The 25839-nt window shown below is 41.1% G+C and overlaps 1 protein-coding gene across 1 annotated transcript in view; it reads right to left on the bottom strand.

Moving 5' to 3' along the window:
• Positions 1 to 10183: 10183 nt before the first annotated feature.
• Positions 10184 to 25839, bottom strand: part of B4GALNT2 (beta-1,4-N-acetyl-galactosaminyltransferase 2 (SID blood group)) — a 28890-nt gene continuing 13234 nt past the window's right edge. The window contains exons 6-12 of the mRNA XM_063302009.1: positions 22479 to 22659; positions 21122 to 21208; positions 20071 to 20258; positions 19514 to 19654; positions 18982 to 19201; positions 16572 to 17531; positions 10184 to 10241 (exon numbers count right to left, since the gene is read on the bottom strand). Coding sequence (XP_063158079.1) covers positions 17320 to 17531; positions 18982 to 19201; positions 19514 to 19654; positions 20071 to 20258; positions 21122 to 21208; positions 22479 to 22659 — 1029 coding nt within the window. The 3' untranslated portion in view covers positions 10184 to 10241; positions 16572 to 17319. The remainder of the gene's footprint in view (positions 10242 to 16571; positions 17532 to 18981; positions 19202 to 19513; positions 19655 to 20070; positions 20259 to 21121; positions 21209 to 22478; positions 22660 to 25839) is intronic.

The raw sequence follows: 25839 nt of genomic DNA on the forward strand, positions 1-25839 counted from the left end.
AATGGGAGCCAAATTTTGTGGTGGCTTTTTGTACATTCTTCTTGAGGAGAAAATGCAACCCTAAATGGAGCTGGGCAGGTTTAAAAGTTGAATTTGTTTTACTATTCCATTGCACTTGGAATGGACAACGCTCTCTAAATGTAATTTTAAAAAACAGTGGTTGTAAATGGATTCACAAAAGACCATCTTAGAACTATTCTAACCCAGAAGCTCTTCACCCAAATGCAAACTGGGTTCTTGAGAGATCAGGTAAACTGTTTTTGTTTTTTGTTTTAAAAAGTCACTTATCATTTTCCTGTAGAGATTGGAGGTTGGGGTGAATTGAAAACCCCAATGCCTTTGCCCCTGCTTCCCTGGCTGGAAAACATTGGTGTTCCTATCAGAACTTTGCTCACCTTTCATAAAGACAGTTGCAAAATTCTGTCTATTAGGAAATGAACTAAGGGTGGGGTAAAAAGAACACTACCTCTAATGCTCTTGTCCCCACAGGCAAGGAGGTAGGGGAAAATGTAGATTTCCTTTCTTGAAGATCTTTGACTTCTCTTGCTTTTAATACAGACTTGCATAGATCAGGGTTTTTAAAATTATTACAGTTCAGACATCAGCCATAGCAAATAAGGTGGAGGGTTTTTTTTCTCCCCAGCGGCAAGCAATTTTTGATATTCTGTTCAAACTGCATTCTTTGAAAGGAATGGGGTGGGTGGGAAAACAGATTCCCTTCTCTCCCCTGGTGCTCTTAGAATCTAAATATTGCTGTGTTTTCTTTTTTAAAATTCCAGCTATAAGAAATGTTTGGGGTGAAGGCAGCTTTCTTTATCCAAATGAGCATAACGTTCATTTAAAGAGTAGGCAGTTTTAACAGCCTTGCTTCAGGGTTCAAGCTGTAGGGCATTGCATGAATCCTATTAATGTCTAAGAGGATTTCCATTGCCTTGAATAGGAGACTGGAGCTTTTGTACTATAGAGGGTGCGTTTGTTCTTACTCAGCTATGAAGTGGAAATGATGATGCAGTGGTCGAGTATGATACAAAGGTTTTCTGTTTTTTTAAAAATGCGCAGGCATTAAAGTTTGAACCTGCCACACTGTGATAGTGGTTTGGCCCCTTTGCCACTGAATTGTGAGTTTTGCAGCCGTTCCTCATTTTGAATTGGATCTCCTTTGAACTCTTGTGTTAATGCCATCTAACTATCAGATTCTACTGGATGCAGAAGCCCTCTAATGTTCTGCTCATGAGGCTTCAGACGAGATTAGAAACTCAGGGTTTGGCTTTTACTGTCGGTGTGGATGCACTTACAGCTTCTCCCTCGGCACCTCAGCTTGCTGCTATTCTCTGCCATTGCTTCCACATTTTGAGCGTCCAAAAAAGATCAGGTATATAGTAACAGAGACAAATGTTGGCCTTAAACTCCCCCACTCTCTCTCACTTCACCATATGTATATGTCCATGTTGGTGAGGGATGATGGGAATTTACTCATCCGGAAGTATGTAGATATATGTACATACTTGTAGCTTTACATCAAAGAATGGTAAGCGAAGAAAGACTGCAGGTGACATCTGAAAAAAACAAGGATTTCTTTTTAAGTTTTAGTGTTAAAGAATGATGATTTGGAAGACTGCCTTTTCCCCTAACTACCATGTAGTCTGAAAGTGGCTCAGAGAAAATCTGTAACAAGTCTTCTTTTTGTAAAAGGTTACTTGACAAGCCAATAAAATGGAATCCTTAAAAAGAGAGAAAACAGATCTTAGTTATATCAGTACCTTGGCTATCTCTGTGATCTTAATCTGGACAGTGGGATGGGTTTCAGCTTTCCTGTCCACCAGAAAAGTATAGAAAGACAACCTTGTGAGTTGGGTTTGATTGAACTTACTGCTGTGATCATCTATGGCAGCCTTCTGCCTCCTGTTTTCCTCAGATGTGTTGGACTACCACCCATAATCCCTCAGGCAACGTATCTGTTGGCTGGGGATTGTAGAGATTGAAGTTCCACATTTCTGGGGAGCAACAGGTTGGGGAAAACTATTTTAAGGCATTGCTGTGTACCCAGTGTCCCGTTATGGATCACATTGCTGATTTGTGCCTTGGTCTATGCCTGCTTCATCCTAACCTCCTGTCTGGAAACATTAAATCACATTAGCCACTAAGAAGCTAGCATGTGACAATGTAGAAAGAGCCTTTCAAAAACCACTTCAAGTTGCTGTATTTTCTGCAATAAACTAATGAGGACTCGCTCCCCAGGATTTCACATAACGGAATTTTTTTCCTCAAAAGGCTTACTATAGTTGAAGGAGAAAGGAGGAACAAGACAGTGGAAAAGCAGAAAGTCTCAGGAGGATAAGCTTTAAGGGGTTGTGAGGGCAGGTAAGACAGCTGTGTGACACGAATGACCCCCTATTATTGGACCTTCTATATGCATGTTTTAAGATCATGTATTACATATGCTGTCTCAAGAGGCTTAGAAATTTAAATTTTCCAAACTTGCAGTGTTAAATATAGCAAGAGTAACTGTGTTTGGAAACCATGTTTTGATTGTAGTTCACTTTGGTTGGCTTGGAACCAAATCCAGAATATCTTTAAATAGATGCTGTTTTTCGGAATCCAAGGTCCAACATATGTGAGTGAGTGTTAAATTATACCTTCTGAAAATTTCTCAAGTTATTCCAGAGTTAGATTTTCCCAAAAGACTAGCATGCTCAAAAATCTTCACAATTAGTTGCTTTACAATTAAAACTAAAATCTTGGGAACTATATCCAAAGTGACAAAGAGGAAACTGGATCAGTCAGTTTGGAGGAAGTCTCATCTAAGCCGGTATGGGAAATGACATGAGATTTTTTTTTAAGACATGGATACCAAGTATACTTATGCATGGCTTCCAAAAAGAAAAATAATGAAATATAAAAGACTCCATTGCAATTTTTAGTTTTTTGAGGATACACAAGGAAGAATATAATGATAGTTGTGTAGTGGGTAAGGACTTCACTTTTCCTTTGCTGCCTGTCTGATCCTTCATTTTAGTTCTGCCTTTAGGGATGATCTTGATGCCTTTTGGTTGTTGACAGCAGCTCCATGGTTTTGGACAAGGTTCTTGTCTGACCCTCTTCAGAGATGCCTAAATTGAATGAGGGATTTTTTGTATGCAGGGTGTATGCTTGACCACTGAGGTTCTATCTTTCTCATTCCCATTCCAGTACAGTAATACTCTATGCATCCAGTTTTTAGAATATTAATTCTACATTTTCCCCAGCTTAGCTGGACTCAGTAGAGTAGTCAAATTGTTATATGCCATTAATAGCAAGCACTGTCTCTATTTTATTTAGAAGGTTCCAGTGTTGCTCAATGTTCCTAGAGATGAGGTATCATCTGAAATTTCAACTCAGATAAATTAGTGCTCAGATTTAAATTCTAAGATTTTCCTCAATCTTCTTACTACTCCGTGCCAGACAACTGTAGCTCTTCATGCCATTATATGTTCAAAGGCAGCTACTTCTCCAATATTGACATACTTCAATAAGAATTTGAGAACGGATCAGTCAATTGCTGACTGACATACCCGATGGAGTAGGATAATACTAATAAATCGGATAAAAAGTTTGATCTAAAAAGTTTGGATCTATAGGTTTTCTAAAGAAATTCTGCAAAATTTCTTGTCGAATTCTGTGGTCGTATGTGGTGCTGAAAGTATTATGTTCAGAGGAATGTTTTTCTTTGCAAGCCTCATTGTAATTTATAAGAGCTACAAAAAGTCTTATTCGGTAGCGCTTGTGTTGGATGGGGCCTTATTCCTAATTTTGACCCTTTTGCATCTTCTTGCAAATCTTATTTAGGGAGACCATCAGTAGGGTTGTGCTCCCCAAACCTGGAGCTAACAGGGAAATACTTCTGATTTGCAGCTGTCCCAAAACAGCCAGGGACATTAGATTGAAATTTTAAGGAACTTGAAAGAGACTTGGGGACAGTGCTGGTGCATTGTTTTCCACCCAGGCCCAAATCCTGGAGACACAAACAAGTTGTATGTGAAAAACTCTTAGTGACCAAGGGAATTGGGCAAATTGGAGTTTCCTAAGATTGTTCCCAAACAGGAAGATCCATAAAAATTAAGCATTTCCATCTGTACAGATGATAGATCCAGGTATTATTTCATGGCTGCTACACTTCTGAATTAGCATGGCCATGGGATAAATAGGAGAGGTCATGCAGTATGAAAACCAGGGATGGCTACAAATAGTTTTTACTCAGCAATAGCTTATCAGTTGCTGGGGTTTGTGATATACTTAATGCTGGTTTGTTGTGCAAGCTATGCATTTTATTTCTTAGATAATACTAAGCCATAAATCATAGTTTACAAACCACAATGCCTGGTTTCACACATCATACTATATAAAAACAAGTCACATTATGTCTTAGTGCATCGTGCACACACAGCCAAAGTGTGTGTGTGAACTATACACAAAGCTAGTAATTTATAATGCCTGGCCTATGAAGTGACTATATTTGTACTCCTTTGCAGGCTATAAATTGCTATCTTTTTGCACAACTTTCCAAAAACTAACCCCTCTCTCTAAACGCACCCCATCCCCACACTTAATTTAACATCTGTTTGAGTCCTGATGCTTTATTACAGGATCTTATTTTTAAATTTTGACTTTTTCAAAGATAAAATACCTCTCCAACTTGGTGGTTTGGTGTACAGGCACAACAGGGCAACCGCTTTAGGCATTGCTTGCTTGTTTCTTAAAAAAGCATTGTCCTTCTGAGGCAGTAGTGTTGGCTTACCTGTAAAAGTTGATATTGTATGTTTGGCAATTTTGCCCATTCCCTGTGGTGACATTTATAATATGGAGTGGCTGTGATCGTTAAGTAAGCACTACCTAAAGGGAGTGTGTTGAATGGAGAATATCCCCCACTCCCTGACTGAAGCAGGCCTTCCTGATTGTTCAGTTGAAAAAGAAAAAAAGAAAAGGACGTCCTTCCCGTGAAATTAAAGAACTTTCAGCTCAATTTTTTTTTAGTGTTTAATTAACTATATTTAATAAAATTTCTGATCGGTAGAGGTCAGCAAACATTAAATTTCCTTCTAAGAAGAAGAAGGGGAAAAAAACCTTGTCCCTACATGAAGCTTAAAAGACTATAGGCGTTTATTAATGAAAAATCTGTTTTGCTTTAGCTGTTACTTGCCTTCCGAGGGTAATGTAATGGCCAAATACTCCAGGATGTGTTTTGGATACTGATTTCCCAAAGGAAGTATAATTAAAATCTCTGTGACATCTACACAAATTTAATCCTTGCAGCATGAACCAGGGAGTTGGATCCAGACTTAGTAGGTCTGCTGAAACTGATGGGACTTAAGTTAGGTTCAGTGTAAGCACCGCTGATTTCAATAGTTCTGCTCTATACAAAGCAAAGGTTGGACCCAGCTCAAGCTGTTTGGAATCAACTCCGCTTCTAATTTCTACTTGAAAAGCTACGCTTAAAGAAGAGTTCTACCATACGTAGAAACTCACTTCTGTTTTTTAACACTGCCTGGTACAGAGTTATTCTTCAGCAATAGGAATTCAAGCCATGCCCTTCACTTTCTTACTAATCACAGCCATTCCATGCATTACACGTCAGTGATGACACAGAGATGATGTCTTCTGGTTCAGTTCAGGGTGGGCACCACTAAGTCATAAGTCAGTCTTCCCAACCTCTCACTGGCACCCTGTTAAGTGCCTGTGGAGCTGCACTTCATGTCAGCCTAGGGGCATGATGACCATATATACATGCATATGATATGAATATAACCAATTCATGTTTGTTTTATCTACCTCTTAGCACCTATAGATTTAAATAAATAAATAAATAAATAGGTAGTGATAATGCAACATGCTGTGTAGTGTAGGGAGAAAAATGTCCCCCCTCAAAAAAAAAAATTGTTCTGCTTAAAGTGTTTTTTTTTTTAATAAAACGTATGGGCTCTCTTTGCATTCTGAAGCAGTCTTGGTAAAGTGTAGAGGGCTGTGAAATTATGGGCAAGAGGTAGGTTTCTGCACTGCTGGTAAGGAGATAGTGTGCTGGCCATGTGCCTAACAGAGCCAACACACTCCAGTGCAGCTCAGTAGGTGCCCGCATTGGGGTTCCTGCCATGGAATCAATGGACAAGCTGCTGGCCCTAATCCAGTGAGCAATGGAAGCAGCCAAAAACTGCCCAAATATGGCTGATGCATGTGGAGCTCACAACAAAACAACACAGTTCTCCTGCAACCAAGCAGGACAACTGTGAACATGCCTGGTATTGCAGACCATTGATCTGTGAGAACCTGATACTGCAGATTTTGTGTTTGTTGGATCTGAAATCCTGACTCTCAAGCCTTAGTGTTTCCAGTCTATAAAGTGGGTCTAAAAGATCTCTCTTACCTTGTTGAATTGGTTTGACGAAGACAAAGACTGGAAAGCAGTTTGCTTATTGAGAGCACTGCAAAAACAACTCATGCCTACAAGCTAGTGACACAGAACTAGGAAGAATTGCTTGGGTTCCACTGAGGCTGCATTACCACCACTACAAGATGATCAACCTTGATTTTTGAAGTGTTTGTTAGTTTGTAAGAACCCCAACACCTCAGCCATTCTTTCCCTCCTTTAATGACTTTTTAAATATATATCTATATACACACACCATATTTCTTCCTTTTTCCTAATAATTCATATCAGAACTCATACGTACCATTTTCTTTCAACGTTCTTAGCATAAGTGCTGACCAGCTTACACAACTATCAGTGTTTAATTGAAATTGTGCCTTAGACACACAAGTGTGTGGTCTTTTGTAACTCTTTTATACCTTCCTTCAATGATGCTGGACAACCTTGTTGCATTTTTGTAAAAAATAAGTAGTTTTATTGGCAGCTTATCAAAATAATGTACATGATAGAAGGAATCATAAGGGTTGTTTTATTGGGTGAGCGACCAAGGCTGCTATTACTCGAAGCCAGCATTTTGTTTCAAGTGACAAGAGAAACTGGTGGCTTTGGGTAGCTCACAGCAAGTTATGTCAAGTAATTTGCCAATCCTCATTGCTTGCCATCACCATCTGGTTCACTGCCTCAGAAGATGGAGGTTCAGTAGAGTTTCCTTGATGGTTGTTGCAACAGACATATTCCCATGAATTTCTGTAATCTTTTAAAAGCTATTTGTGGCTAATGAGGGAAAAAATACATCATCCGCTTGGCTTAAAACTTTTGTTACTCTAGATCAACTCTATCTTCTGTTACAATAATCCATTGTTACAAACTTGCCGGACAAATCACTTTTATGCAAAAACAACTTGTGTGAATTTGGAAAGGAAATTCTGCTCTGTGTAATAATTTTGAGAAATGTGTCAGACCTTATGTTCTAAGCCATTGAAACTGTTATGAGTTCAGGCCCTGAAAATTGTACTCTTGAGTAATTGTTTTCCTCTCTTGGTCAACTGTATTTTTTTTATCTTTCTCCTCTTGATTTTTCCTTTATGATCTCTGTTCTTTGACCCCTTGTCTTTTGCATGAGGCAGGTTAGTTGGCTCAGATCCAAAGTTGCGATTATGGATGGACACTGGCTCCATTTTTCTTCCAGCTTGATTACTGCCACAAACTGCTTTACTCCACTGTTTCATTTTTTTAAAATAAAAAGGAGGAAAAAATCCATTTCACTGTGTTTTCCATGAGTAATCCTTTCAACATGTTAGTGATGAAAGTCAGTATTATTAAAATACATATTGGTGAATAAGTGATGTTGCAAAACTGAAGGTAAAAGAGATTGGCTTGCTGAGGACACCATGAAGATGATTGAAGATGAAATTCAGAATAGAGACTTTCTGATTTGTAGTTCAATTCTCTTTGGCTGTTATGTCACACCAACCCTCAGATTTGTTTTTCAACAGCTGCAAGATTTCCAGCATCCAAATCCATCCTATCATTTCTAGTTGAGCAGTTGGGCAAGACCCTTCTCTTTAACAAAAGAAAGAAAAGGCTTATACCAAATCTCCACAGTTCTTGTAATAATCATAGTGGGCACACACACTCATCTCCAAATCCAATTGGATTGGTGGACCAGGAAAGAATGCAAAGAACTTACAGATAGATGGATTGTAGATTCATCTTGTTTACAGTGGAGCAACACAGCAATGAGAACAGTAGTTTGAAGGTGGCTTTTTAAAAAACACACACGTACAAATACCCTTGATCCCCTGGTCCTGATTCTTTTTCTTGATGATTGGAATGCTTAGTGAACTTATTGTCTGCTTTTCCCAATTTGGTTCCCCCCAACTGTGTTGTATTTTTCACATAATCCAAAGCTAGTGTGTTATTCATAAAGCGTGGGATTCCAATGCTAACACAGTTGGAGGTGGCCAGGTCAGAAGACCCTGCTATCAGTTTGATGGGAGTTGACATTTGGTGCTCTGGAGGGCAGTAAGCTGGGGAAGGCTGGCCTATGATTTCATTGTCTTAGTGCTACATGTATATTTGCACATAGAAGCAGATATCCACACACACATCCCTGGAGAAATGAAGTGTTTCTACATGTTGCTACTCCATGCTCAGTTTAGTGCAATCCAAAAGCCAGAGCTATTATGAATATGGAGCAGCAGTCTTTTCAGGAACAGACAAGAAGACTGGCTGCCAACTTTCTCTTAAGATTCCTGATGCTTATTGCAGCTATATTTGCAGAATCTGGGTTGGTGGGTGACAGAGTTGGATAAGAGCCTGTTTTTTAAAAAATTCAATTATCATAAAAAATAAAGACAACTGTAATAGGCAAGAATATTCTGTACATTCATGGGTGGAGCCCAGAGAGTTCAACTATTGGAAATAATGTTCTTGGTACATACAGTACTTGTAATGGCAGGTTATTTGGACCCAGCATTTATCACAGATCTCCGTGATTTATTCCTTTTTCCAAGAGCTGAAGATGTATCAGAAAAAAAAGGCTGTGTAAGGACAATATTTTCTAAGATCATTGTTAGAAAGTGTTTGCTGAAGCTTGGCTCTAGAGTACAGGGAAAGTTTCAAGAAAGGAAGTCAGATTTGAGGGCAATAATGGCTACCAGAAGTTTGCAAATGGAACAAGCTATAGAGGCTGGAGAATTGCATAAATTCCTTGTTCCAAGGGAAGTAGCTAGTGAAAAGCCCAAGAAATTCTTAAATGAGAGTAAGCAAATGCTTATAATTATAAAAATTTCCTTCGCATGGGGATAAGCAAGGTGTGGCATTCCAGCTACTGCTAAACTACAACTCCCAGATGCCTTAATATGGCCCATAATAAAGGACATCCAGAATGGTGCAGGTTACCCATCCTTAGCCTAGAGCAATTTGGGGATGATGAAGATTACAGTCCAGTACTGAGAAAGAATAATGCTCAAGATCCTGCAAGGTAGACTCCAGCAATTCACAGAGCAAGAATTGCCAGATGTACAAGCTGGGTTTAGAAAAGGCAGAAGAACTAGGGACCAAATAACCAATATCCACTGGATAATGGAAAAAGCCAGGGAGTTTCAGAAAAACAACTAGTTCTGTTTTATTGACTATTCTAAAGCCTTTGACTGTGTGGACCATAACAAATTGTGGCAACTTCTTAGTGGTATTCAGAAGACGCTTAATCCTTGGGAGAAGAGCAATGACAAATCTCGATAAAATAGTTAAGAGCAGAGACATCACATTGACAACAAAGGCCCGCATAGTCAAAGCAATGGTGTTCCCCGTAGTAACATATGGCTGCGAGAGCTGGACCATAAGGAAGGCTGAGAGAAGGAAGATCGATGCTTTGGAACTGTGGTGTTGGAGGAAAATTCTGAGAGTGCCTTGGACTGCCAGAAGATCAAACCAGTCCATCCTCCAGGAAATAAAGCCAGACTGCTCACTTGAGGGAATGATATTAAAGGCAAAACTGAAATACTTTGGCCACATAATGAGAAGACAGGACACCCTGGAGAAGATGCTGATGCTAGGGAGAGTGGAGGGCAAAAGGAAGAGGGGCCGACCAAGGGCAAGGTGGATGGATGATATTCTAGAGGTGACGGACTCGTCCCTGGGGGAGCTGGGGGTGTTGACGACCGACAGGAAGCTCTGGCGTGGGCTGGTCCATGAAGTCACAAAGTTGGAAGCGACTGAATGAATAAACAACAACAACTGAGTAAGAAAGAGTTTTATAAATGCACAATGATGTACAAAAAGATTAAATTGCTATTCTCCAGGAGATTCAATGCAGAGCTCTGTAGAAGCAGTCTAATAACTCTGTCAGCGGGAAAAACCTCCCAAAAGAATTCCAATTCACAAGGTTCGATGATGCAGAGAAAAGAGTTTATTGTAACGCGTTTGCAAAGGCGGGTTCCTCCGTGCAAGAAGGAACCAAGAACAAAGTTAACATAAAACCTTTATACCCTAGCTGTCCTTCCCCTCATTTGAGGGCTCAGCTCATAATCTTTCTATCTATTCCAAAACATTTTATGACCTAATTGCCATATTCATATGTTAGCAGGATGTTCCTGCAACTCTTATCACCTACTTGTTTCAGAGTCTCATTCTAATGCAAACATATCTCTGCCGGCGCCAGCCAGCAGTTTATACACCATTGACTACAAATTCTTGTCCTAATGATTGTATTTGACATCCATATCTTTCACCCCCCTCCCTCCAGCTCAGGGTCCGGAGGTCAACTTCCCCTTTGTTTTAGGCACATTACCTTGCCCCACCACCAATTTTACAATAGATAAGCTGTCACTTCCCTGTTCCCTTCTGGTGCATATGCAAAATGTTTTAAAGGTCAAATTTTTCATCCTTGTTCCTCATGAAATCGAGACACCTTTTATTTTACTTTTAACCCCCAGCTCACAATCCCCCCTTCTTCTTTCCGCCCACCTTGTCTCGATTTCAGATAACATCATTTTAGCCTCTTTATCAAAATCACAACATTCTGTTATACAATTCGTTAGATTGTAAAGACATAATGGTGCACATTGAATACAACAGCAGATTAAAATGCAAAAACAAACTATGATTACAACTATAAGCAAAAGCGGTTTTATCCACCCAAACCCTGGTAACCAACTCCATAACCAGCTCCAATCATCATCTTTTCCCAGGTTCTTATATGAAAATATAAATTCCCTATTGTTCTAAATTGAGTACATCTTCAAAGCTTCCCTTGAACCCTGTGACTCTCTTTTCCAGGTTCAGGGACCCTTATGGTCATCAAAACTACAAGGTATTAGACAAAAGTTCAGGCGCATTTTTCTTTTTCTGCACAGTCCAGTGTCCAGCAGTATTTGGCAACACCAGTGTCTTCCTTAGGGTTTTTCCCAACTCAGTTGCCGACTCCCCTCCATCTGGTTTAACTTGATTTCCAGACTTAAAAGGATGCCTGCTTGTTCCAACAGTAGGGCTCTGTGTTCCTGTAGATAGGGAGACAAGGACAAGACTTGCGCAGATAACTGTTTCAAATGCTGCAGACAAATTTCTTCCCCATGGCATGCATGTCTCCTACTTCTCCACTAAGAATTCCAAGATAGAGTCACCCATCTCAAATGGACTGACTGCTAGTCTGTTCTTAGGAGCAATCCAGAGACTTAGTATTGTCACTAAAAAGGCTTGTGTCCATGTTGATCCTGCCTTTGGTCCTAGCCTCTCCAAGTGTCCTTTTAGCCTATAAAGGAAGCCTTTCACCCATTCTAAGTAACAGTTCACCCCTGGGCCACCCCCCTTTGGAGGTTCCCCTGGAGTTGAACCTGGTTGGTCTTTGGGTTGTCCTTTTGGCATACCACATATCTCTCACACACACCTGTTTGGCTTTCAACAAGATTCCAGGACAATAAATATTCTGGACACACAAATCTCTGAAGCATTTGTCCCATGTGACTAGATTGGTAGGTGTAGTTTTGGATATACTTAAGCACTACTTTGGATAAAACTAATTTTTCTGCCCTAGCAAAATACTACCCTAAATAAGTAAATAGATTGGCCAGCTCTTCACCACCTGACCCAATTGCTTAAACAACAAGTCTTTTTCAAAACCCCCAAAATTGTGTCAAGACTTTTAGAGCCAAACCTCTAATTTTAACAACTTCATTTCTCTTTTCTAATAAAACCATATTATATACTTCACTTGCCAATATTTAATTTCCCAATAACTTTCTTAAAATCAAAACTTGTAAAACAGCAACAACAAAAAGAAAGCATTGACATAAGAGCCCATCTAGTGTTTGGACTGTTTCCATAACCAAAATTGTCAAAACAAAAACAAAAACAAAAATTCAGATAGATCATACCAGTCCATGGAGGCTCTACTAAACCCATATATTGTCCAAAAAAATTTTTTTTCCCTCTCCTGTTTTTATCATCATGTGCTATGTTGAGGAGTGATTAAAATTTAATCCATATAAAATTTATAAAACACACACACTTTTCTAAAACTGGAGTGCCAGGGGCAGAGCAGAGTGGAGCTGTGAGAGCAAAGGGGTGCCCCCCCTTTCTCTGAGTCATTGCCTCTCTGAAACTGCCCACATTCCCCTCCTTTTCACAAGAGGAGTAATCATTTCCTTCTTGGAAATGAGAAGGAAAGAGACATCTCTGAAACTTAAAAGATTGCCCCCGGTGTGTGTAAAGGTATTGTAAAAGGAAAAATCCTAAAAAGATGGGGGAGTGAAGGATCCTCTGTAAAAGCATTGCCCCTCCCCTTTGTCACCCTTCTGTCCCCTCATTTGGATCCTCAAGCTTGCAACAAGCAGGCAAGAGGCAGACTGAAGGGGGGGAGTTTGGGTGAGACTGGGCAAATAATGAAACACACGTACACCTCAAACAATTAAAAAAAGTGGGAAAGGATTGACAAAAACCTTTCAACTTCCCCATCATATGCATTCAAATTACCCAAATCACAACACACAAACACAAAACCAGAATAAAATGGTGGATGCAGGCATGGCCAGAACCTGCAGCCTCCTAAGGAATAGACACACACAATCTCTCAACTCTCTTTTCACAACTCAAAACAGTTTCTCAACCTTATATGTACGCACACATTCAGACAAACAAATGCTCTCAAAAAGAAAACCGCACACCAATGCCTCAACAGGCTGTTGCCACATGCAATCCATCACAGCCCTGCAGGAACACAGAAGCTCTTCCTCCTTGCCTCTCATCCAGGAGAAAGGAATGCTTTATTAAAAGGGCGATAGCTCCCATCAAGATGAATCTAGCCGCTCCCATACCTATTGGAGACAATCCACACTCAACTGCCCTATTGTGATTTAACTCAACTCCTCTCCCCAGAGAGCCTGCGTCTCTCCAGGTCCTTTCCATGCCTGTCTGTTTCCCGAGCCCTCCATTCCATGGAATACCTCCGCAATCTTCCGAGAACTCCCTTTTCCTCCCCCTCTTTGGGGCCGCAAACCTTGAGCTAAAAATGAGGCATTTCATCTTTCTTTTTCTTTCTTTTCTCTCTCCTCCTGGGGTTGCCCTGCAAACACCCTGCTCATTTATGGGCTCTGCCAGCACCCCCCTTCTTCTTTCTTGTTGCCTTTTTGTTGACTTTTAAGCAAATTAAGCATTTCCAACACACACTATGGGTTATGGTTCACATAGTTAAGCACCAAAACTTTCCTTTCACTGCATCTACCAAAGCATCGGTTCCCCAATGCCCTCCTTCATGCACTTATTCCAGAATTCCCCTCATAGCCTCGGAAGATACTACTTCTCCCCCTCCTTCCGTTTGCCATCCTTTCTCTGTCTCTCTGCAACCTTCCTCTTTTAACCTTTTCTTTCCTTGCTCAGTGGGTTTCCAGATTGGGCTCTCTGGAGGGTCCAAAATTGGCACCACCACCATTTGTAATTCCAATTGGCCAGCGGCCTCCTTCGCCCATTTATCTGCCCACCGATTTCCCACCACCTCTGAGCTATGGCCTCTCTGATGAGCTGGTATATAAACTACGGCAATTTTATGGGGTCGCATCAGCATCTCCAAAGTTTGTTCCACCTGCTGGACATGCTCCACCTGTTTCCCATCAGCTTTTATAAGACCCCTTTCTTGCCAGATTTTCCCAAAAGTATGAACTACTCCCCACGCATACTTCGAATCAGTCCAGATGGTGATTTCTATTCCCTCAGCCAATTCAAAAGCTTTGGCCAGGGCATAGAGTTCACATCGCTGTGCCGACCAACTCGGAGGCAAAGCTCCCTTCTCTATCACTTCCCCATTCCCTTCAACAATTTCAAAACCCGACCTCCTCTTTCCCTCTTCTACTTTACTAGATCCATCAACAAACCATTTTTCTCCGGTACTTAATTGTGGTGTTATTACAGGGAAAAACTTCTTTCCCTTTAGTCCCCTCTCTAACCATATTTTTCCAAAATTGTGTACCACCCCATAGGCATTCTTTCTCTCAAGTCCTCTCAACATCACAAGTTCATTCTTATTTCTCCTTCACTTTATTTAATTCACTTTTACCCAATTCCCTTCCACACAAATTAAATTGGTCACCTACTCACAGCACTGAACACATGATACAATCAAATCCCATGTCCCTCCATTCACAGCAAATAACAGAAGAGATTGCACAGCCAAAAATTTGGAAGACCCGCAGCCTGGCCAGGGTTATGGATTTCCAAAAACCTGAAGCATTCCCCCTTTTACTGTGGAGGAGTTCAGTTCCTTAAAGGGACAGACTCACGTTTAACTCCTTGAGGGACAAGCTCACATAGCTTTTCTCTCCCTTCATTCCCTCTTCAGACTTTCTCTCCTCAGCTCAGGACAGATGCCCATGCCACACACACACACATGAGCACACACACACTCTGCACCATTTCCCTCAACAAATATACATACCAATACACAAAGACCTACAAACAGAAAACATTTTCACATACTCATACAAATTCTGACAGTCCTGAAGGACTCCCAGGATTGATTTCTACCAGTTCTCTTCTTCCCCGCCATTTCCACACCTATACTTTCCTCATCTCTGAGTGGCGGCGTCCTGCGGTGTTCCCTTTGTTCCATAACCTCCCTTATTGTTGCTACCATGATCCTGCCCTCCTGCTTACAAAAATGCCTGTGGGCGGGTCTGGCCCTTCCCAAGACACATGTTACCAGACTTCTACATAAGGCACATGGTCCGTTAGACCACGTCCTTCCACATAATTTTTCAACTGAGTGATCCAATACCCATCAGACATCCCATTTGGATCCCAAAAATAGGGGCGTTCAGGATCGACCAAGGGGTATTTTGGCCACTGCTTTGTGCACAACTTCATCATCCTTATTTTCTCCAATTCCTTTGTGTATTTCCTCAGCCAAGGCATATTCCACTGGTTTATAACCTGTCCTAGGGGCATATCCGGATCTGGCCGCTTGCTGGATGCTCCTCCATTGCCAGCCTCCAGTCTCCTAGGTAGTTTGCTCTGCGTATTCCCCATAACTGACCGTTTTCACTGATCTTGCCCCGAGGACTCCAGCCCGCGCTGGATGCGAATTTTTAAGCCCTCTCTTTCACGGCAAGATCTTATCAGACTCCCAGCAGACGCTGGCTATTTTTTAAAAGTCTGACTCCTTCTACACCCGTCCCCATTGGAGCACTACAGCCGACCTGAGGCACCGGACTCTCACAGCTACCTGCAGGAACTGCGACTGTTTAACCACCCACACCAAAAACAAATCCCTTGGTCAGTTATGTCCTCCTGCAAGCCTTACAACTCACCTATTCCAGCTCTCGTCAGAGCCTACGACTGGACAATCCTCAACTGATCCTCAATCAGTTGGCCCTCCAACCGGTTGGTCTTCTCCGCCCGCTGCTCCAACAGTCGGGCTTCACCTCTTTTCTCTGGACCGTCGCTCTGTATAGGAACCCGGGTAGACGGTCCCGAGGGGTCTCGAACAGGGACGCTTCAACAACGGGAAGCGGTGGCCACTTACCCTTTTACAGGAACCCCTCCGGACCGGCAGCACCTCAGGCTCCCAGCTGGCTCGCCAAATTGTCAGCGGGAAAAACCTCCCAAAAGAATTCCAATTCACAAGGTTCGATGATGCAGAGAAAAGAGTTTATTGTAACGCGTTTGCAAAGGCGGGTCCCTCCGTGCAAGAAGGAACCAAGAACAAAGTTAACATAAAACCTTTATACCCTAGCTCTCCTCCCCCTCATACGAGGGCTCAGCTCACAATCTTTCTATCTATTCCAAAACATTTTATGACCTAATTGCCATATTCATATGTTAGCAGGATGTTCCTGCAACTCTTATCACCTACTTGTTTCAGGGTCTCATTCTAATGCAAACATATCTCTGCCGGCGCCAGCCAGCGGTTTATACACCATTGACTACAAATTCTTGTCCTAATGACTGTATTTGACATCCATATCTTTCACCCCCCTCCCTCCAGCTCAGGATCCGGAGGTCAACTTCCCCTTTGTTTTAGGCACATTACCTTGCCCCACCACCAATTTTACAATAGATAAGCTGTCACTTCCCTGTTCCCTTATGGTGCATATGCAAAATGTTTTAAAGGTCAAATTTTTCATCCTTGTTCCTCATGAAATCGAGACACCTTTTATTTTACTTTTAACCCCCAGCTCACAACTGCATCCTGTAAACATTGAGGAATTCTGTCCTTTTCCTGAGAGGCATTTAAGACATTAAATAAGGCATCTCTGATAGCTCTCTGGCTAGAAATTGCAAGCAAAATTGGGCAAGGCTCTAGAAGACAAGTGGTGGCATGTACAACTGGACTGGACTGTGCTGTACTACAGTGTTAAAATGTGTATTCACAGGTAAACAATAATTGCCTAAGAAATTCCTAAATTCCTACATGTATTCATCTTAAAAGAAAAGGACAGAAGCAATCTTAATTTTCCATGTACAAATGAGGCACCTGCAGATTGGAGGAACTCCCAAGATTTGAAGAACTATTTAAAAATAGGGCATGAAAGGCTAACAGGTGGTTGGGGAAGAAGACCAGAAGGTAGAGGAAATAGAAAATCTTGAACAAGAGCAGTTCATACTGCAAGACTTTGTCACAGGTCACACTGGGTTATCACAGTTCCTTTTCCAGAAGCAAATAGACATTGGCCTCCCTTTTTGTCACAATAATCTGCATATTTGTTGAGTTAAACATATAAGGAGCTGGGGCAAGGGAGAATTCTTCTGTTAGAACTTCCATAATATAGAAGATCCACAAAATGCATTGTAAAGCAGACTTTCATTTTCTGAGTTTAGAACATCTGTAAAGCATGGAATTGTCAACAAGAGGGAACAGCTCCTAAAACAAAATAATTAAAGCTGCTGAGTCCAGTCCAAAACTATTCAGAGTGTAGAGCTGGAAGAGGCAATCACCCCTTGGTATAGCACTTCATTCTGTTCTTGAAGTAATGTAAACCCAGTTTAAACTTAACTTCTTTCTCAGTGGGAACCCGGAATCTATGGTACATTCTTTCAACATTAGCTTCTTGTACGTTGGTGGAAGTTTGGTGTGATTGGTGACCAACGATAACATCACTGCAGGAGCCAACCCGCAAGCTTCCCAGTCCATCCATAAAATATTCTGGAGAGATTAAGAGAGAGAAACCCATTGGTCAGTCATAGAAAGTATTTAAGAAAAAAAATTGATGCAAGAACTCTTATTTAAGTATGTGTTCCACATGTATGGAAGGTGTTGAGAAGAAAGTGGAATCCACCCAAAACACCTGTGTGCTGGGCACAGATGTTGGAAAAGGAAAAGCTATTTTTGCATGAATGCTCCTCCTTTTCAATCACAATTGCACAGGCATTCGCAACTATAGGGAGTTCCTACTCCAGAGCTGATGCTGAGGCTCCCTTTTCAGTGGTATGGGGGCAGGGCTGGCATGACCTTCATGTTTACATATAAGCCCTCTATACAAATACAAAGCTTTTTTGCATGGAGACAAAGGTAACTGTGTATGGGTAAATTCCAAGAGCCTCACCACACAGTTATAAAAAATAAATGAACAAGGATTAGCAAACTGTTGGTACGTTTTTTTAATCTGTTCAATCATGTCCAATTCTCGGAGACTGCCTGGAATACCTACAGTTTTCTTGGCAAGGTTTTTCAGAAGTGGTTTGCCATTGCCTCTTTCCTAGGGCTGAGAGGGAATGACTGGCCCAGGGTCACCCAGCTGGCTTTGTGCCTAAGGTGGGACTAGAACTCACAGTCTCCCGGTTTCTAGCTCAGTGCCTTAACCACCACACCAAACTGGCTCTCTCATTGGTATGGTAACCTCTCCTTTTTTTCTGGGAATCCGATTTTCTGGAATTGTGGAGCTCAGAACCAGTTGATATGAAAAAAGCCAAAGATTCAGAATAAATCCTAAGTGTGAGAGGTAAATAGTTGTGTCCCTTAATTTACCATTTGTTTTGACTAAATTTGTGAATAGATTTTCAAACATATGAATAAGTACCTACTCATGAATATTGTTAAAACAAGATCGTAATTTAAGAGATGCAAAAGCCAAATCAGAGTTATTTTGGTTTTTTTCCTGACCTACTTAATCATATATTTTAAGACCTATTAAATATTAATATCTATTAAAATGCTTTTCGTGGTGTTGTACTTTTTCTTCATTTCAGTAAGAATAAGGCAGGAATGAAATCTGTAGCAAGGTACACACTTAGGAAATGATTTGGAAGAAATGCTTTGGATCTCACTTAAACAAACGCTGCTGCTGTCATTACAAAAGAAGCCATTACATTATAAGGAGTCAACTCACTAAAATTAATGAAATTATTTAAAGCAGCAGCATCTCCTTCTCAGGAGGAGAAGCCTGAAACAAGTGGGATGCCTTGATGAATAGCCGAAAGATACTAGGCTTGTGCGATGTCTGAAGCACCCTTCCCGAACCCTGGAATATTATAGTCTGAGCTTTCTGTGAGCAGGGTATGTGAACACACCCTGGAGGGCCATATGGTATATCTGCTTCTGAAAAGGATCTTGGCTGCAAACAGAATTAGAATGGAGGGAAAGAATTTGCGCCTACCTAAGTGAGCCACCCTCTGCAGCTTAGGATCAAACCCAACACGCCTGCTTTTTTCTGTATGACTCAGGAAGAAATTGACTACACCGCTAGTCACCACACAGTTGGGGAAGCCTTCCAAGCGGTGGTAGAAGCCACTTCTGAGGTGCAAACAGCTGCTATCTTCTCCTTCCTCATAGAAGATCTTAAACTTAAATTCATTTCCAGCCACACTGCCTCCAACCTGTAAATCACATAAGTTCCTTTTAGACTATTCAGTCTTGCTGATCATTATATCGCTGCCCTTGGCATATACGTTCTTAAAGATAAAAAGAATAGAAATGCCTTAAAGCTTCATTTCTAGGCAAAGTCTGGGTTTCCTTGGAATTTCAGCGGGGGATATTTCAGTGATAAGTTCAATACTGGCAAATTCTTTAATACTTTGCCAATCACACCTCACCATCCCCTGGAATGGACAGCTGCAAAGTAAGGAAAATGGCTTGTATTGTACCAACAGAGTAGAGGAATAAGAGAAGGAATGACACGAATGTCCTACCACATCCAGGTTGCTGTTCTCCAACACGTCCACAAGTTTCTCAATCTTTGTTTTTTCAGTGAAGATGAAGTCGTCATCCAGCCAAAGATAGTATTTGGTTGTGACTTGTGAGATTGCAAGGTTCCTCCCTGCAAACCAGCCCTGATTCAAAAATCCAGAAAAGAGTGTCAGAAAATGGAGATTAAGAATTAATGCAAATACTGAGAAGCAAAAGAGCCAGTTGAAAATATAAGGGAAAATGAATGAGAAAGGTTAGGTATGAAACAGGCATGAAGAGATATGCAATGAAAGCAACGGTTAATAGCCCCAATTTACCAAGTTCTTTCTGCCTGTACTCCCCCTCTCTCCAGCCCCAGTTCTGGTTAGTTCAGTTAACTGAAAACTGGTTGTGTGAGGTGTCAATTCATAACTGATAGGCATAAAGTTCAGCTTGTACCATGAGACATCAAGCTTTCTGCAACATAGTTAGGAGAAGACCCAGCTGTTACTTACTTTATGGAACCCCCCCCCCTCTTTGGAAGTCCTAAAAGAAAAAGCCCCACATAACCGTGTGGTACCTTTCCAAAGGGCATAATGAAATGCTGAACATTCTCCTCTTCAATCTTCTCTGGATGCTCACTGTCATCTGCCACAATTATTGTTATATCCGGATAGTACTGTTTTACGCTTTTCAGGAGGATCCGCAGCTTGTGGTAGCGTAAAAATGCTTTTATTGTGATGGTTACCATATTTCTAATGCTGTTATCTGAGACACAAAATAGAGAAAGTAAAAGTGAAAATATCTAATCAAGCCTATGGATAACTTTGTGACACAATTCAGGTAACTGATCAAGACTATTCTAAGACTATTCTTGAACCAAGAACCCTGGCTTACAATTGATTCTACTGCTACAACTTGTTTTATTTTCCTGAGTTGTTAGCTGATATTAAGCGAGAGATCCCCAACTTGGGCGTAAAGACCATGGAAAGAGAACCTCATAGTGGCTAGTGCAAACCCTCCTTCTCCTCTCATCAACTTTTGAGCTTTTAGGGTGGGAGAAACAGAAGCCCAGCAGCTCCCCGTAGGAAAAACTAGCTCCACCAGCCATATCAGCTGAGACAGGAATGGCTGGAGGAGTTTGGGGCTGGGGCCAACAGCCCAGAACCATCGTCTTTCCACAGCTAGAGAGTGGCCAAGGGAGACTAAAGCCCACTAATTGCCAGCGGGTGTGGACATCAAGAGTTACCTAGAAAAGAAAAGGGTGAAGGAGTAAAATGTAGAAGCATACAAGAATGAAGCCACAGAGGTAAAGAATAAGACATACTGTACAGAAATAAGCTGTCAGATATGTAAGAATAAGCAAGAGGACATGTAGTAGAGTTAGGAAATAAGATCATAAAGCCTCAAACAATTGCCCAAACGTAGCCTTAGAGTATTCTATTAAATCTCATTCATGGGAAAAATATTTCCAAGGACAACTTAGAGTATTCTTTTCATCAAAACTTCGTATCTGAAGTAGCATCTACTGTGTATTTATTTATTCTTGATTATGCCTTCCACAAGAAAGCAAATTATGAATCTAGTTGCCATGTTGATGTCATTTGTGCATGTATGTGCTCAGAACTCACCTGCCCCTGGGTCAAACAGCTTAGGAAGGTGTAGTTGTCGAATGGTCACAGGAAATCTAACAAGGTAAGTTCCTATTGTAAAGTTCACTGGGAAACAATCGAAAGACAGATGGTTAGTTGGTTGTCAATTTTATGGCTATTTTTTGGAACATCTGCCATCTTTTCCTCACAATCCCTATTTTACAAGTGAGAAGGAGAACCACTCCCATTATCTTCCAATATTGGTAGTCCTGGTAAGAGCTGATGGGAGTTTGACATCTGGAGGAACAAAATTCCCTGCCTAACTTTATATCCTGTTCTTCATGCATCTTACCACAAATTAATAAAAGCAATACAACATTAATCTCTCCCACACACATGCATGTACATACATGCAAACAATCGAAATGGACTTCCTGTGGTGCTTAAAAAACAGCAATGGCACAAGCCATACTGTCCCACCACTTTAGGGATGACAGAGAGAAAGAGCTTTATCAGTAATCACCATCTGCTTTGATCAGATCTCATAAAAGGGAGAATACAAGACAAAAGGTCTCCAATAAAAAACGAATGATACAGCTGAAGGCAGTCCTTTACAGTTCATGGACCCAAGCAATTTAGACCAATTTTGTTATTTTGTTCTTTTTGCTTTCCATTAAGGAGTTGTAGAGCAGATTCTCCAATCTCCTTTGTGTCACTTAATGTTTTATTTATTTCAGACATTCATCCTGCTCATTAGTGTAACACATTTATGTGACAGGCCTCAAAATAGTCAAAATAAGAAGTTATCCATAACAAGATGGGACCTACTGCATTAAAGTGCATCAGGCCAGGAAACTGGGAATAAGCATGGAAAAGAGATTCTGCCTCAGAACAAGAAGGGCTGCTCAAAGGTTAAGTAGGTATGTAGGTAGGTAGGGACTCTCCCAACCCTTGTCTTGTTAGGCTTTTTTATATCAAACGATGAATGACATGTGGATGTATGTAGGGCCACAAAACTGTATGTACCTTTATAGGAAGGTACTTTATATAAGACCAGAGTAGCATCCATTCTGACTGGCAGTGGAGTAGCTCTTCTAGTCAGTTCATTTAAGAAATGCCTGGAACTGAACCTGGAATCTTTTGTAATTAAAACATGGGCACAACTGCTAAGCCAAATCAATCTTTTCCTGATTTTAGTGCTATGCAGACCACGTGCTGTATTCCTCAGTCACAAATGTCCTTTCTGAACAAGAATGGTGTTCTCTCCCCAGTTACGAAAAGTCACTGTCCTCTAGAAGTCACGATGCTGTCTCCTTCAAGTCTAGGGCAAGTCAAGTCAAAAGTGAAGCCCCACTGAAATTGGAGGGTTTGTCCAGCAGGACATGTTCCAACCTACCCATATCCATTGCATCTAGTATGTATTTTGTACTGGTGTATGTGGCATGTTCCAGGATGTGATTCAAAAGCTTCAGGTGGGAAGTAGTGATGATGAGCTCTTTTGTCCCTCGTCCTTGTACCACCTCTTCAGAAACATCAGCAAGAGTGTTCAGATTACCAAAGGATGCCTGTAGAATCACCTGCAGGGATTTTTTTTTTCAGAAAAAAAAACATGTTAAGAACAAATATTTTCCTCTTCCAGCTATATCAGATCAACCACAAACCTTTGCCAACATTGGTGGGCCTGAAATCAGGACCATGAAAGAAATGAAAAGTTATTCATGGCAGTTAACTTCCCTTGGTGATTTTTTTTTGGGGGGGATACATTATTCATTGACTCTTTAGATTAAGAATTTAAATATAAAGGAAATATATGTTTTTCTTGGTCCCACATACTAATTTTTGGCCTAGTCAAAGTAGTGCTTCCCAGAACTACAGCGTCAAATGTGCTTTCTGGAAATATTACAAAGCAAATATTTAATGGTTTATGCAAGGAAGTAATTCAACACCCATGCAAGAGTTATTGAATCTTTCTCTGTAATGTTAGTGTACTGTTAGCATATTGATGGAATTTTAAGTGATTATTTGATTACATTTGAACAACTGCAGTGAAAGCATGAAGGCAATGTTTGTGAAAGTATACACAGCTCAAGAGTTTTAGAAATGGTTACACATACTCTACAGTTTTCTATAATGTACTCAGAACTGTGCAACCTGTATAAAATTAAACATGTTTGCATGTATGTGCTTGCTTGGAAGAATTTATTCTACTTGTTGCTTAGACACAGATGGCTCCTGGATTACATAAAACCTGATGTATGTAAATTCAAATTAAAAGTCGTATCTAAAATATTCAAAATGCACTAAAATTGCATTACACATACAACGCAAAGTAGTCTGGTACAGGGATGAATACTATGGAGGGAGACCATAAGGCAGACGGCATTGCCCCCAAGGCAGAGGCTTTCTTTTCTTGGTCACATGATGCCATAGTTATTGTGTGACATCTACCGTTCTATCTCAGAATTTGCTGCCTGCAGATACTGTACATGTATCTTGGTTTCGTGGACAGTTGGCCCAATTCCCATTTGACACAATAATCTGGTTTTGCAAGGCAATTAAATAAATTGGGAAATGCTTGTGACATTATTTTTGCACCCAAGGCAGATATTTTCACAAACTCTGGTCTTCCTTCCTGGCAGAACACATATTAAACAATTAACTACTGCTTCATGAAACCCAGAATCAACTGTTTGCATATTGACATTGTAATGTAATAGTACATCTGGACCTGAATGGAAAAATAAATACTGCCTTTGCAGGATGTGTTTCTTGAGTGCTCAGTGCTCAACATCCTCCTGCTAAAGACCTTCCTTTTTTACAAGGGCTTAAAATCAGGAGTTTTGATAGCACCTTTTCTGGCTAACACTTTTTATTATAAGCTTTTGTGAGATCAGATCAGATGCAGAGAGTGCATCCAGCAAAGGGGGCTGCAGCTCACAAAAGCTTATGCCTTCTAATAAAATGTGTAAGTTGGGGAAAAAGGTGCTACAGACTCGTCCTGATCTTTTGCCATGTTGCTTTGTGTGAACCAGATGGGTGGAAGACTTAGTTAAGTCTTACTTACTTACTTACTTACTTACTTACTTACTTACTTACTTACTTAAGGCTTGCTTAGCCAGTTTGGTCTAGTGGTTAAGGCAACGGGCTAGAAACCAGGAGCCTGAGAGTTCTAGTCCTGCCTTAGGCATGAAGGCTGGCTGGGTGACCTTGGGCCAGTCACTCTCCCTCAGCCCAACCCACCTCACAGGGTTGTTGTTGTGGGGAAAATAGGAGGATGCAGGAGGATTAGGTATATTCCCCGCCTTGAGTTATTTATAAAAATAATAAAGGTGGGATGGAAAATGAATGAATGAATAAATGAATAAATGTCTCACAGCTAAATGTAAATGCTTGCAGAGTTATTCCTTCTGTGGGGCAAGGTGAGAAAGTAAGATTTGGGCATAAGGATGTATTCATACACCATCCCTTTCCTCAAGTGAGGAATAATTTCAGAAGTACTGCTACTCACTTTACTTCTTTGAAGGAAGAAGAGAAACAGAGGTACAGATGGCCCTCATTTGATGACCACTCGTTCAGCAACTCTTTGAACTTGAGAGAGCACTGAACATGTCGTAGTTATGACCGGTCCTTGAAGTACCAGCCATTGCAGTGCCCCCATATCATGTGATTGGAATGTGGGTGCTCAGCAACTGGTCCAGACTTCTGACCATTGTAGCATCCTGCGGTCATGTGATCATGATTTGTGGCCTTCCCTGCCAGCTTCCCACAAGCAAGTCAATGGGGAAGCCAGCAGGAAGTTGGAAGTCGTAATCATGTGAGGTCCTCACTTAACAACCCGCACAGTCCTTGCTTAACAATTGTTACCAGGGATTACCAGAAATGATGTCGCCAGGTGGCACAGTCATGTGACATCACACTTTACAACTGCATCGCTTAGCGATGGAAATTCCCATCCCAGTTATTGTTGTTAACCGAGGACTACCTGTATTAAGAGTCATTTGCACCTTCTCACAAGTAGACGGCCTTCGTTTGTTTTGTATGACTACATTCTTGTCTGCAATGAAAATTATTTTCCAGCTGAGCTATATTTGCAAATTTTCTGCAGAGTCCAGCCAAGGAATTGAGCTAAGCCATTAAGGGTGCAGAGGTCTGAGGTTTACTGCCTAGTCCTAGTAGGGGAGCCTGTCAGGGGCCATTCTACTATTTCACAAATCTCACAAAGGGACCCAGACCTTGTGCATCTATGCTTCAAGGAGCATAGCTGTTTTGTTTTCTTCTCCTCCCCCTGGAAATGTTTTTTCACACATGGAGAGCACTTGCATCAGCTTTCTCTGCCCTGGGCCCTCCAGATGTGTAGACGAACTCCAAGGATCCTCAGCAATTGCCATGCTGGCTGGGGAATTCTGAGAATTGAAATCCACATCTATTGGACACCCATGCAGCGGAAGGTCATTTCCATATCCCATTTTCCTTAGCTGGGAGGAATAGAAGGGGTGTACTTTTTCAAAGGATTTTATTTTCCAAACATACCATCACTCTCAAAATATTTCTGATCTAGTCATTAGCTGCCATAAAGGAAAGATCAAACCAGCTGTTCTGAGCCATTAAACAACCAGTTTGTATGAGATCAGAGGGACGCAGTAGCGGGTTAAACTGCTGAGCTGTCGATCGGAAGGTCGGTGGTTCGAAACCGCGCAGCGGGGTGAGCTCCCATTGTTAATCCCAGCTCCTGCTCACCTAGCAGTTCGAAAACATGC

Source organism: Candoia aspera, chromosome 4, assembly GCF_035149785.1.
Source record: "Candoia aspera isolate rCanAsp1 chromosome 4, rCanAsp1.hap2, whole genome shotgun sequence".
Classification (NCBI taxonomy): Eukaryota; Metazoa; Chordata; class Lepidosauria; order Squamata; family Boidae; genus Candoia; species Candoia aspera.